Source organism: Ictidomys tridecemlineatus, chromosome 7 (assembly GCF_052094955.1).
Source record: "Ictidomys tridecemlineatus isolate mIctTri1 chromosome 7, mIctTri1.hap1, whole genome shotgun sequence".
NCBI lineage: Eukaryota > Metazoa > Chordata > Mammalia > Rodentia > Sciuridae > Ictidomys > Ictidomys tridecemlineatus.
Window position 1 is genome coordinate 174,582,840 of NC_135483.1, and position 13,497 is coordinate 174,596,336.

A 13,497-nucleotide genomic window follows, 5' to 3' on the forward strand; every position below is an offset into this window, starting at 1 on the left:
AACATCACAACGACATTCTTCATAGAAACAGAAATAGTAGACATGAAATTCATTTGGAAAAATAAGAGGCCCAGAATAGTGAAAGCCATCCTTAGCAAGAAAAGTGAAACTGAATGCATCACAATATGAGACCTCAAATTATACTACAGAGCTATAGTAACAAAAAGGCACCCAAATAAACATGTAGGCCAATGGTACAGAATATAAGATACAGAGACAAACCCACATAAATACCATCTCATTCTAGGCACAAAAATGCCAAAAACATACATTGGAGAAAAGATAGCCTTTTCAACAAATGGTGCTGGGTAAAGTGGAAATACATATGTAGCAACATGAAATTAAACCCCTATCTCTCACCTTGCACAAAACTTAACTCGAAGTAGATCAAGGACCTAGGAATTAGACAAGAAATCCTACGCCTAATAGAAGAAAAAGTAGGCCCAACTCTCGACCATATCATCTTAGGAAACAAATTCCTCAACAAGACTCTTAAAACACAAGAAATAAAATCAAGAATCAATAAATGGGATGGCATCAAACTAAAAAGCTTCTTCACAGGAAAGGAAATCTAGAACATGAAGAGAGAGCCTATAGAATGGGAGAAAATCTTTCCCACCTACCCCTCAGATAGAGCATTAATCTCTAGGATATACAAAGAGCTCAAAAAACTTAATACCAAAAAAACCCAAATAGTCCAATTAATAAATGGACTAAGGAACTGAGCAGATACTTCACCAAAAAAAAAATATGACCAGTCAACAAAAATATGAAAAAATGTTCAACATCACTAGTGATTAGAGAAATGCAAATCAATCAGAGTGGCAATTATCAAGAATACAAGCAACAATAAATGTAGGCAAGAATGAGTGGGAAAAGGTACACTGATGCATTGCTGATGGGACTTCGAATTGATACAACCACCAAGGAAAGCACTATGGCAATTCCTCAGAAAAACTAGAATGGAACCACCATTTGACCTAGTTATCCCTTTCCTCGGTTTATACCCAAAGGATTTAAAATCAGCATACTACAGTAACACAGCCACATCAATATTTAGAGCAGTTCAATTCACCATAGCTAAACTATGGAACCAACCTAGGTGCCCTTCAACAGATGAATGGACAAAGAAAATGTGGTACATATACACAATGGAATATTACTCAGCCATAAAGAAGAATGAAATTATGGCATTTGCTGGTAAATGGATGTAACTGGTGACTATCATGCTAGGTGAAATAAGCCAATCCCCCCCAAAAATCAAGGGCCAAATGTTTTCTCTAATATGCAGATGCTAATTCACAATGAGGGGAAGGGGTTAGGGAAGAATAGAAGTACTCTGAATTAGATAAGGGGGAATGAAGGGAAGGGAGAGGGAATGGGAATAGGAAAGATAGTAGAATGAATCAGACATTACTATACTATGTGCATATATGATTACATGACCAGTGTACTTCTACATCATGTACAAATAGAAGAATGAGAAATTATATTCCTTATTTGTATAACATATCCAAATACATTCTACTATCATGTATAACTAATTAGAACATTTTTTTAAAGAGAACTAACTACAGAGAACCAAATATATACTTCCAACCAATCACTTCTAATTAGCCTGCCTACAGCTTCTCTAGACCTGAATCCTTTCCTGTAACCCTACAAAGCTTTCCTACTTCTCTGCCTCTTAGCTTCTGCTAAAGTGCAAATGATGGTAGTTGATTCTTGCTATAGCAATGCTGAAGGCAGGTATTTTCATTTATTTCCACACTAGTGAAAATCACCCACAGGTTCATCAAAGGGCAATTATGCTCACATATGCTAAAAAGTTAATCTTCACAACATTCTGTTAAAAAATTTTTTTAAATCCCCACTTTATGGATGCAGAGAACTAAAGGTTGCAAAAATTAAATAGCGCCTCATGTTTTCCTTTTTACATCATGGTAGAGTAAGTGTTTAGTATATATTATTTTGACAAAAAGTTCAAGGTAATAGCAAAAGCATATTTAATGATAATGATATCAGCTATGATTTTAATAGGTGTTTTCTAGTATTATTTGCAATTACTTTCATCAACTTTCTGGACAAATATCAACAATGTATTTTGAATATACTCATAGCCTTAAAGTTATTACTTATCAAAACACACTTAAAATTTAGTTGATATTAGAACATATGACCAGTCAACAAAATAGAAATAGTTTTCTTGCCCAATTTTGATTACATCAACAGGTTTTTCACAGGTAATGGGTAGAAAACCTAATAAGAAAGTATGATTATTTATGATATATGATACTGACAAAAAATAAAACATGGGTGATTGTAAAATGAAGGTAATATTTATTTGCCTGTCACTTAACAGAAACTGTGATTTTTAGAAGTTCACTTCATAACACTAACATCAGATAGATATCATACTGTCTATTTCAAAGTTGAAAAAACAATAACCAAAAGCTTCTAGACTGTGGGCAATCAGGTCTACATTTAAAAACTGAATTGTTATTTAGTTTCAATCCACCAAACTTGCTTAAGAAACAACTGATCAAAATTTAAGAGGTTCCTTTAGGAGATAATTTGGCCACACAACCCCAAATTGAAATAATTGTATCCTGAGTATAAAAATAACATAACTTAGAAAATTAAGGAGGGGAAATGACATTCATATAGATTAGAATTTTCCATAAAATTACATAAAGCCAGAAATTAAAAATTAGAACAATATAGATGACTACTAAGAATTTTTAGTAACTGAAAAATATAATGATATTTAAGCACAATTCCTATACCGTGAACTGAAAAAGTAAAAAGAAATTTATAGATAATTTTGTTTAAATAAAGATGTAGAGTAAGAAAAGATGATAAGGGTCAAATAAGTCCTCCTATGACTTCTAGTTTGTATTGTTAACTCCAGGTAGCTCAAACTTATTTACTAAGAATTCCTGGCTTTGAGCATTATAAACTAAAATGAACAAAAACTTAGAAATTGATAAATATAAAAAAAAATTTCAGGTTCTCAAGAATTTCACTTTCACAAACTGTTTCCTTAAAATGTCACTAATGTATTAAAAAGCAATGAATTTTCCATCTTAAGTTATAAAACCAAGGGAATAATTTGGTCATTTTGCAAAGTACAGAAAGGAAAATGTGTCTCTCTGATATATCTCAAAAATGTTCCTACCTATTTAGAGAGTGATTTGCATTATATACCAGTGGATCAAATATTTAAAACTTTTACTAATCTGTTTTCCATTAGGCATGTGATATAATTTTCAGCTTGGTCTACAATAACATATATTTTATAGAAAAGAAAAATTAATTGAGACTTTTTTAAATGGAGGCAGGAGGGTGAAAGGTTGAGGTACACATTTGATAAGAAAATCACTGAGGAATTTCTCAAATAAGACCACTCCCAGATTCTGGGGTTGAAGCCAAAATTAACAATCAAATCATGTAAATAAAGACATTCCAATCATTTTAAAGCCATAGAACAGTACAGTACAGGCAAGTAGCTTACATAGAATTCTGCTCTTCTAATGGGTAACTGTGTAAACTAGACAAATCACCTAACTTCTCTGTGGCAAGTTTCCTCATTTGTAAGATGGACGTAATAAAAATTGAACCTATGGTTGTTGTAAATGTTAAAAGTATTAACATTTATGTGTTGAGTAGTAAACAAAGAGCAAGCATTACTTTATTATTATTGCTGTCAATATGAAAAAAGCAAAGAACTTCATTTTAGAGAATTAACAGCAAGCTAAAAATTTCTTTATGCCTATGGTCAAGAAAAATGAGATACTATTTGGTTTTACAGCTATGATAATGTTCTGAGATGGAGGAGAAGAGAATGAGTAGCTTCCTAGAAAAAAAAATTAAGCATCATGTGGTTATCAGTGGAAGACACTGATTACAGAAATAAATTTACTGCTTCTCCATTCTCCATAATGGTCAATGAACACTTGATTACAGCATTTATCGTGAAGTCCTCCACCTCTGTAGCTGTGTGACTCTTTAATTAGCCTGGACCCTCTTTGAAGGCAGAATTTATGTCAAAATTCTTTGACTCTCAAATGTGTACTAATGCTTCTTATGCAAAAGCACTTAATACATGTTGCATGAATGATAAATGAATTTTTAAAAATAAACAAATGAACAAACATGGATTTGATGATCCTTAGAGAAAAATTGTATTCATACAAAGAGGAAGCTATATTGAAACACATGTAAATTATTTTCAGAAGCTTCTTCCAAAACTCAAGTCTGTTTTGGAAATGATTCTGATATCCTCTAATATGGATGATTTAGATCAAAGAATTGTAGTTTTCTGTGTATTTCAATTTGACAGAAAATATTTAATGCTTCCTAAATAAGTGAGAGTTATACTAGTATTACTTCTTGACCATTGAGTCATATCATTTTTTATTAACAAAACAGTGTATTTGGTAAGAATTTGTATTATTTAAACACATATATAGTTTTATAAATTTGAATTGGCTTTTAAAAAATTAAGATCCATTTTAAGTAACATGAGTAAAACTTTCCTTCTTTTGAAATTTTGAGGTATTTCAGAGTACAATTGGGATTATTCATGCTTGTCTTCCAAAATTAATTATGTATATGGAAAGCATGGTACATCTTTGGTGGTGCTGGTATGTCTTTAGAAATCAAAATTATTTTAGCTATCTAGTTATTTTGAAATTTTAGCACTTATAATATGTTCATAGGATTTTACTTCTGAGACAGGCATGTAATTGATTCTTACCCTATTTGAGTCAATTCTTGCTCTGGAAGTATAGATGGGGGGAGGGATGTTGAAAGCCTGGGGGACCAGGTATTCCTCAGCATCCATCATATCTTCCAAGTCCTCTTCATCCAAGAGATTTTGAAAGAACTTGCTGTCATTTGGACTGGGAAGCTTCATACGATCATCACCCTGAAAGAATTGCCCATCAGACACATAAAATACATGATACTTCTCTTCATTTTAAATATGTGGTCTCTGTAGCACATTTATGTAAGAGCCAAACAACTGTTTAAAAAAATCCATGTCTACATTTCAGGAGATTATTCTTTGGCCCAATTTCAGCCATAAAGAAGCCTATAGTATGTTTAGGTATGACACTATAAGATAAATAAATTTAATACAAGAAGAATGTGATGAATGACATCAGAAAGGAATAAAACAGAATGCTATAGATGTTTGAGAGAGGCAAAATCCACTTCAGATCTGAGGCTAAGGGTTCTTTGTCAAGATGGTAGGTGGGCTGGACTTTAAGAATCAATAGTAAAGGGCAATCGATTTATCAATCTTAATTTTATGTAGTTGGTTTGATGCTGTTCAGTTATTAGGATACAGAAGCTCTGTGATTTGTTATATGGTATGAATGATGGCTACCTGGTCAAAGTGGTAGCATTCAAAGTCACAGCACAAATGGCGAAGAGAATCAATGGGTATGGGAGAGACACCAAAACCCTTTTATAGTGTCAAAAAACCCTTTCTCATCACCTTCTTTCTTTCTTTTTTTTTTCAATATTGTATGTTTTTTAATAAAAAATCAGTTCATAAAGGTTAATTTTGGAGAAAATAACTAGACATCATTAACTTTAAAGGGTGACTTTGATCTTAATGTAAGAGTATTGATAGGGAAATAAAGGATCCTCAGTTTTAATAAGAAAATATAATTCAGTGTATCAAAGGTCTATTTGTTTATGTTTTGGGTGAAAAAATATCATAGATAAATTAGAATTTTTTAAATCATACAATCTATTTTTCCATCCACCCTACCCAGATAATTTGCTCTTAACTAAAGTTTACAAAAGTATGTTTGTTGTTAAACATAAAATGATCTTTTGGCCTATTATTTAATCCATATGTGCATGAAATCATTTGAATTGAGTTGTTTCTTAGATGCTGCATGTTTCTGCAAATATAAAAATATATTGTAAGATATTTTTCTAGAAAACTAAATGTTACTATTTGTAAATTTTTGATTCATTTTCCTCTGATTAAAACAAAAATCCATCATCCTTTGAATCTATAAAGGAAAGATACAATAATGAACATGAGTTATACAGAATACTAATAAAAAGCAGAGTGATAGAAGGTTTTTCTGAGGATAAGACCCTTTTACATATATAGGTCATCATAATCAATTGGCTGTTCAATAGTATTCATTAGAGCACTAGGGGAAAGCTCTGAGAGGTGGATCTGATATCAGGTAAAGAGTTCTTTTGTATAAGTTTTTTTGTATAACACACTTAATTAATGTTAGTGGTCTGGAGCACTAAAGTTGAGATTTTCATATTTTGCAGTGCATTTGCCAGGGGGATATTCTTAAAAACAAAGTCAAGTGTACTAACCTGAATAACAAGATATCTTTGAGGATCTCGAGCCATCCTTGAAAATTCGGCAGCCAGCTCCTTAAATTTAGGTCTACTATCAGCGTCAATCATCCAGCCTGGAAATTTACACACAATAAAATTGTCAGCATATCCATATTTGAAAAAAGCAGTGACATTTAAATTTTGTGAAAATATAGGCTAAAGTGTGAAAAATATTGTTTTAATAATAATGATCTGAAAAATGAAGGAGGCTAGTGAAAGAACTCACTTTGTTGATACTCATTATTTACTGTCATATACTATAAAATATCAGATGAAATATTTAAAATTTTTATTTTCTTCTTAGAAAACAGAATGCAGACTAACTATGAGAAGCTATGGAAAATCAGATTTTTGTTGTTGTTTTGGGTGTGGAGATAATTTTTTGAAACTTTGTTGATTGTAGATGAGGTGATTGGAATATAATTTATCATTTTGTATCAAGAATGACAAGAGAGAAAACATTTGTTGCAATACTGATCACTGAACAGAGAGAGGAAAAGGGAACTGAAAGTAACTTTTGTGCCACTTTTTCCTGGTGGGGAAAAAGAAAGAATGTAAAATATTGGTAATGTTTGTCCAGCAATAATCATTAGCTTATCTTAGTACTAACCTTTCCTGCATAAAAATACTATCAGCAGTTTCTAAGGTATACATTATTATTTATATGGGAGTCTAGATAAAATGGATCTTATCTTTCTAGATGCTATTTAGAGGATGATATGACAAGAATAAAAGCATCAGCTTTCCTTGATTTTTTTTTTCAAATGATTCTCTTGTAAAGTATTAAAATTCCTGGGGTGGGGGAGGTAAAATTCCCAATAGAGTTTGCTTAATAAGGTAAAAATTTTGCCTAATTTTACATCATTTCATCAGAGTATCTAAATCATCTCCTATTCTGGTTATGGGATCAAATTATATAATGCTTGCATGTTTTAATACTTTCTTCTCTGGACATTTACCAAGCCATGTTTGATTGAATAAAACTATAAAAACTGTTTCTCCTATTCTAGGGTTCAATTTTTATTCCTGTTCTGGGAATTCTTTGGGTATCGTTTTATGTATCATTGATATCACCTACTTTTTTTCTTTCTTTTTTTTATTGTTTGTTCAAAACATTACAAAGCTCTTGACATATCATATTTCATACATTAGAATCAAGTGGGTTATGAACTCCCATTTTTTCTTTCTTAACAAAACTCAAACACTGTACATTTTCTATATATTCATTTTAAAGAAATGCTTATTATTACTGAGATGTTCATGAAAAAATAGTTGTTTATGGAACTCTTAGAGCCAAAAAAGGTTAACTTCACTGTGAGATATGTGGTCCTCTCTAAATATTGAGTAAATAGAACTGTGCTTAGAAAAAAGGGCATGCTGACCTGAACTGTAAAGAACAGTTTTTATTTCTTGCCTCACTGTCAGAATGCATCATGCATGTCATGAATATAAATTTGAGTAGACCTGGGTCCAAAGTCTCTTATTAATAAGGTGCTTATTCACCTTCACCAGTTGGTTCCTTTGCTAACACTGTGTATTTCAAAAGGGGAAAACCCCAGATTATGCAAGAGAGACTGTTCCTGTTAATCTCACTTAAATTAAGTCTGGAACTCCAGAGACTTCCCTAATTCTATTTAAATTAAGGGCCTAGACTTCCAGAACACATTTATAATACATATGTGTCTGGGGCATAGTAAGAGGAAAGAAAAGTAAGAGTTTGATGTAAACAGATGATCAAGTTGATGAAAATAAACATTCCTAATCATTTTAGCTGAATGTAGAGACATTTCTTCTACTTCCCACCCTACTTGGATAATTTGCTCCGACTAAAAAAACTGACAAACCTATTTCCATTTAATTCATTTTTTAAACTATCAGTTTCAAGCTTTCTTTGTTTAGATCATTAATTTTAGTCTGACATACTCCCTTAAAGATCACTAACATTAATGTTACCACTAACCACGTTGTAACTAATTATATTTCTTGATGGTAGGTAGTTCTGAAAATTATAAGATTTAAGAATAGTTAGAGTCATCTAACTTTGACTTCACAGTAGGGAAGCATGATATTACTGTATATTAATAATTACAGCAAACAGGTGTTTACATGCTCTATCAGTGATTTTTCAAGTGTTCTGTTCTCCAATACAGAGAAACATTATACTCTAGTATACTCTCTACTATTATTTTATTAAGAACAGTGATAATGACTATGAAATTATTTCACACTCTTACATTTGACCATGACCATGTAAACGTCAATGGTGCAGATGGGAGGTTGAGGCAAACGTTCTCCTTTCTCTAATAAATCAGGAATTTCTCGAGTTGGAATTCCATCATAGGGTTTCCCTCCAAAGGTCATCAGTTCCCATATAGTGACTCCTAAATTGGAGATAAAATTCTTCCATAAGCATACTGACAACATAATTCAAACAAACAAGCAATATGTCAAGGGGCAAAAGAATGCTCCCTAAAGGTCAATCCAAAGAAAGTTGAAGAAGGTTCTTCAGATTCCTGCATTTACTAAGTGCTAAAATCTTTGTGGGAGAATTTGATTCTCTTATTATTGTTTTGGAATTTTTAATGTTAATGCCTAGTAGAGGTGATTTAGAGTTGATGTCAGAATGTAGAATCTATTCCCATTTCTACTGATAAATAATGCTCATGTTTGCTGACCCATGTTATGTTACAGTTCAGAATACAATTTATTTATTGTATAAATATGTGTTCAGCTCATCAAATAAAAATGATTTCAGGAAAAATTGAAATTGATTTTTAAATCTCAAAATTTAGCTCTTTTCTATAAAAGCCTTAACAGTTAGTTAAGCAAAGATTTTAGAATAATTTTCTTATGCCACAGTAAAGAACTGTGGCTCACCTTTTCACTAACAAAGAAAAAAAGTAGAATAAAGCATATTAAGTCATTTATCACATGAGAACCAAAATGCAGGGATCAGTTCATATGTAAGATATAATACTTAAAAAGTAGGCATCCCCAAAATGGAAAGTAATCAAGAGTAGTTTATTCTTTGCATAATGAAATTACTTTCTTGAGCCACTGTAGACACTGATTCCTCTGGAAAAAATATACTAAAAGCATTCAAACAACCTGTTTTGATAACAATAGTAATTCTGATTCAGGCAATAATATGTATACTAAAGAACTCTTTCTTATGATATAATAAGCAACCACATAATTAAAGTTACATTTTTCTTAGGGATAAAGATTTTTAAATTGTAAATAGGTGGGCACAATAATATTACAACCTGAGTTTGATTAATGAGTACAGACAGATAAATTTTAAAAATCCATTAGGTAAGGCTATGTTTTCTTCTCTGCTGCCAACTGGAATGAATGGTTGTACATTTCTAGTTAGTCATACTCATATAATATGCATTTAATGATTACATTTTATTAACTCAGGTAGGCAGTTATAAAAGTCAGAATAGATACTCTCACATCTCTATCAGAACTTACAACAAAAGCAAACTGCACAGCAATTACAAATAAAAATATATATTTGACAGAAGCAAATATACAAACATAAAAGCTGAAACTCAAACCCCCACTTATAAGAACAATCCAATCCTTTCTTGGTAGAGTGATGACAAAATAAGTGTTAAATAAGGATGGCTTCATGGAAAAGGATAATCTCAGAAAAATTCAATCAGAAACAGCTTAAAAACATACTGCAGCTCCATCACCTGAAGATATATATATATATATATATATATATATATATATATATATATATATATATATATATCATCATAGCTGATGCACATTTTTATAAATATAAAGATGCAGCCAGTGATAATTTCCCATAAAGGTGTACTATAAACAAGATTATGTAGCTTTCTCTGCCTTTTATGCCTTTTGCAATCACTTATGATATATCATAAGAATCTTAAAGTGCCTGATGAATATGTATTGACGACCTGGGCTGTGTTTCATAACAGAATACTGTATCTCCACTTCTTCATTTTTACTAAACAACGTGAGATTTTTAGAAACATAACATGCAGAAAACTAGTACAGCCCAAGTAACAGGATTTTCTTCAAAGACACACTTTATTATTAAAATTATGACAGTTCTGCCAACATTTTTTGTTGGCTTATTTTAATATCATTTAAAATTTGCCTCCAGCAAATTATCACATCTAATTCATGGAAAATAAAGTACAAAAAGAAAAGAAATAGAAAGAAAAAAGCCTATGTGTATATTATACTAATATACATAAGAACATACATAAATCTTCTGTGATACATAATTTATAAATCTATCCAGATCATGTATTTATGCTATCATGTAATACATAAATAATAATCTGTATGCTAATCTGCATTATATAAAATGTCTATCATATATGTGATAGATTTGCTTTTCTATCTTATCATTTGCAGTTAAGTACACATCTACTAAATTTTGCCAGGCTTTTCTTTATATTTCCCTAAACTTCAAACACACATTTATACTTCTAAGAAAAGTAGAATATGTGCAGTCTTTTTGAAATTTACATACTTCCTATGGCATACACAGGGGAGACACATTTTATTGAAATGTCTTAAGTAGTTTTTTAGAAATAATGAATTTCTTTTCTACAGAAGAGTTGTGAGTTCTTTAGTAATTAAATGGTCTAAATATTTTATTTTTAATGAAAACTTAAAAGTAAGCTTAAATTTGAGTAAAACAAATTGTACTAGATCTTTAAATCCCACCATTACACTTTTCATTTAAAAAGGCATTTTGGTGCTTTTTATTTTAAATAAATGCTATTTTTATGTCATATTCAAACTCAGAAAAATCCTTAACTCTTGCTAAGTGGTAAGCAGACCAAGTTGTAAGGAGCCAGATAGATGCTGAAGAGCTCATCATAACCACTGAGTTAAACACAAAGAAAGAAATGTTCTAATTATAAATATCAATCTTTACGAATTCATATTATTCACTCTATAATGTTTCTATTACTCCAAAAGTTGTTTGTAAATTAAAACTGAAGTTGCAATTAGAAGTCTTCTCTCTTACCTCTGTTTTCAGTAATTGTTAATTGTTATGACCATAATCTCTAAATTTTCTACCATAGAACAGAAATTCCCATAGCAAAAAGGAAAACAAAAAGCTGTCATTCTTTTTATTTTGTCCTTCAACATTCTTTGCATTCAGAATTATATTTTCAAAGAATTGTTGAAAATTAACACCATGAGATTCTGTGAAATTATCCCTAAACTAAAATTGGCCAATTTTTGTTTTTGTGTTTGTTTTCAGTAAAAATGATCAGACAGTTGCTACCAAACCAGAGCTGATGGCAGAGATATCAACATTTTCCATTTTTAGAAGACCATGTAATTAAAAAATAAAAAAATAAAAAGTACTCTCTTTACCGTATTTTTCTTTTTCATTTTTAAATAAGTTAATTTCTTTAGGAAATGAGGCCTATAAATAGATGGTTTAAAACAATAAAATACTTTGACTTAGAATATTTTACATTAACTGAATGTATTTATTTTTGGCTTAAAAACCTTAATTCATAAGGAAGATTTATTTACCATAGCTCCAAACGTCACTCTGGTGGGTGAATTTTCTATAATGTATACACTCCAGTGCCATCCATTTAATTGGCATCTGTAAAGAAATAAGAAGTGAAAGTTTTATATAAAAATGCAATTTATATACATACTAAATCTGAAGCTCTGAACTTGATCAATTATATTCTTTGTGTGTTTATAGATATAAATTTTAATACGTTATTTTTCAAGATAGTGAGAAAAAATGGATTGAAATTTACAAAGTGAATTAATTCAAAGATTCTGTGAAATTGTCCCTAAAGTATTGTACTTATTTTTTTAAAGAAAAGCTTCATACACAGGTTTAAATATGAGGTAGCCCACGAAAGCTCATGTGTCAGTCAATGCAAAAGTGTTTAGAGATGAAATAATTGGGTTATAAAAGCCTTAACATAATCAGTGTGTTAATCCACTGATTTAGGCAATAAATCAAGGATTAATTGGATGGTAACTGAAGGCTGGTAGAGTGTGGCTAGGGAGAGTGGGTCCCTAGGGCATGTCTTTGTGGTTTATATTTTGTCCCTGTTGAGCAGAGTGTGTGGTCTCTGTTTGTCTGTCTGTCTGTCTGTCTCTCTCTGTCTCTTCCTCTCTTCCTCTCTCCCTCTCGTCCTCCTTCCTGGTGCCATGTTCCTAGGTGCTTTCCTCTACCACATGCATCCACCATGATTTTCTGCCTCATGTCAGGCCCCAAGAAATGGAGTCAGTCACCTATGAATTGAGACCTCTGTAACCACAAGGTCCCAACTAAACTTTTCCTCCTTAAAATTGTTCTTGTTAGATCTTTGGTCACAGCAATGAACAAAGCTGACTAAAACATATAATTAAAAAGTAAAATAATAAAATAGGGACAACTTTCTTATTAGTTATGAGTTAAAGTTAAAATAAGTTTCTTACTTTACTAGTTATGAGTTCATATTATGACCCACATACCAAACCCAACCTCTAATATGTTTGCCTCTTAAAAATGTGTCCATGTTATATTTTTTCTTAAAAAATGGGATGTCTTATATTTTCAATTATCCCTTTTCACTCCAGACATAATTTGAGCTAGGAATACAATAAATCCTTTCTACACTTACCTCTTCCTCTCTTAATGTAAGTCGGTCACTAAATTGTTTAAAATCATGAATTTCAAAGTTAGCTTTGCTTTGTTCCCCAGCAAATGACCTCCCTTGTCTGGGTTAGCCAGTACTGAAAATCTGTACCGTTTCAAAACAGGAACTAGTATATTAAAAAAAACAAAAAAGTGAGAGGATCAGCACAAATCCATCATCACTACAAGAAAAACAACTCAACCCACATACTCTGCTGTTGATGGGTCAGCAGAACGCATTTCAACCCGAAGGGCAGCATTGTATGTCTGGGAATATAATTAGATTCTATGGAATAAAGACAAACACTTCTACTTCGCAGTTGAAAGCTTAAAACTAAATAGGCCTTTGAAATCATGAGGTTGGCTGCTCACCAAGGTGACATCAAGGTAACTCCATGACAGAATCATGGTATTCAGTGAAAGGGAACAGGAGACACATTGAAAATGATTTCCCTATG

At 31.4% G+C, this 13,497-nt stretch overlaps 1 protein-coding gene and 1 long non-coding RNA gene across 7 annotated transcripts in view; one reads left to right on the forward strand and one right to left on the reverse strand.

The window, feature by feature from the left end:
* The window catches only part of Erbb4 (erb-b2 receptor tyrosine kinase 4), a 1,041,723-nt gene that overhangs the window by 39,161 nt on the left and 989,065 nt on the right, over window positions 1-13,497 (reverse strand). For all 6 annotated transcript variants that reach the window (XM_078017961.1, XM_005331866.4, XM_005331864.4 and 3 more), the window contains 4 exons: window positions 11,929-12,004; window positions 8,616-8,762; window positions 6,358-6,455; window positions 4,760-4,930 (listed from right to left, as the gene is read on the reverse strand). In XM_078017961.1, the coding sequence (XP_077874087.1) occupies window positions 4,760-4,930; window positions 6,358-6,455; window positions 8,616-8,762; window positions 11,929-12,004 (492 nt within the window). The remainder of the gene's footprint in view (window positions 1-4,759; window positions 4,931-6,357; window positions 6,456-8,615; window positions 8,763-11,928; window positions 12,005-13,497) is intronic.
* The window catches only part of LOC144365621 (uncharacterized), a 91,365-nt gene that overhangs the window by 25,640 nt on the left and 52,228 nt on the right, over window positions 1-13,497 (forward strand). The window lies entirely within an intron of this gene.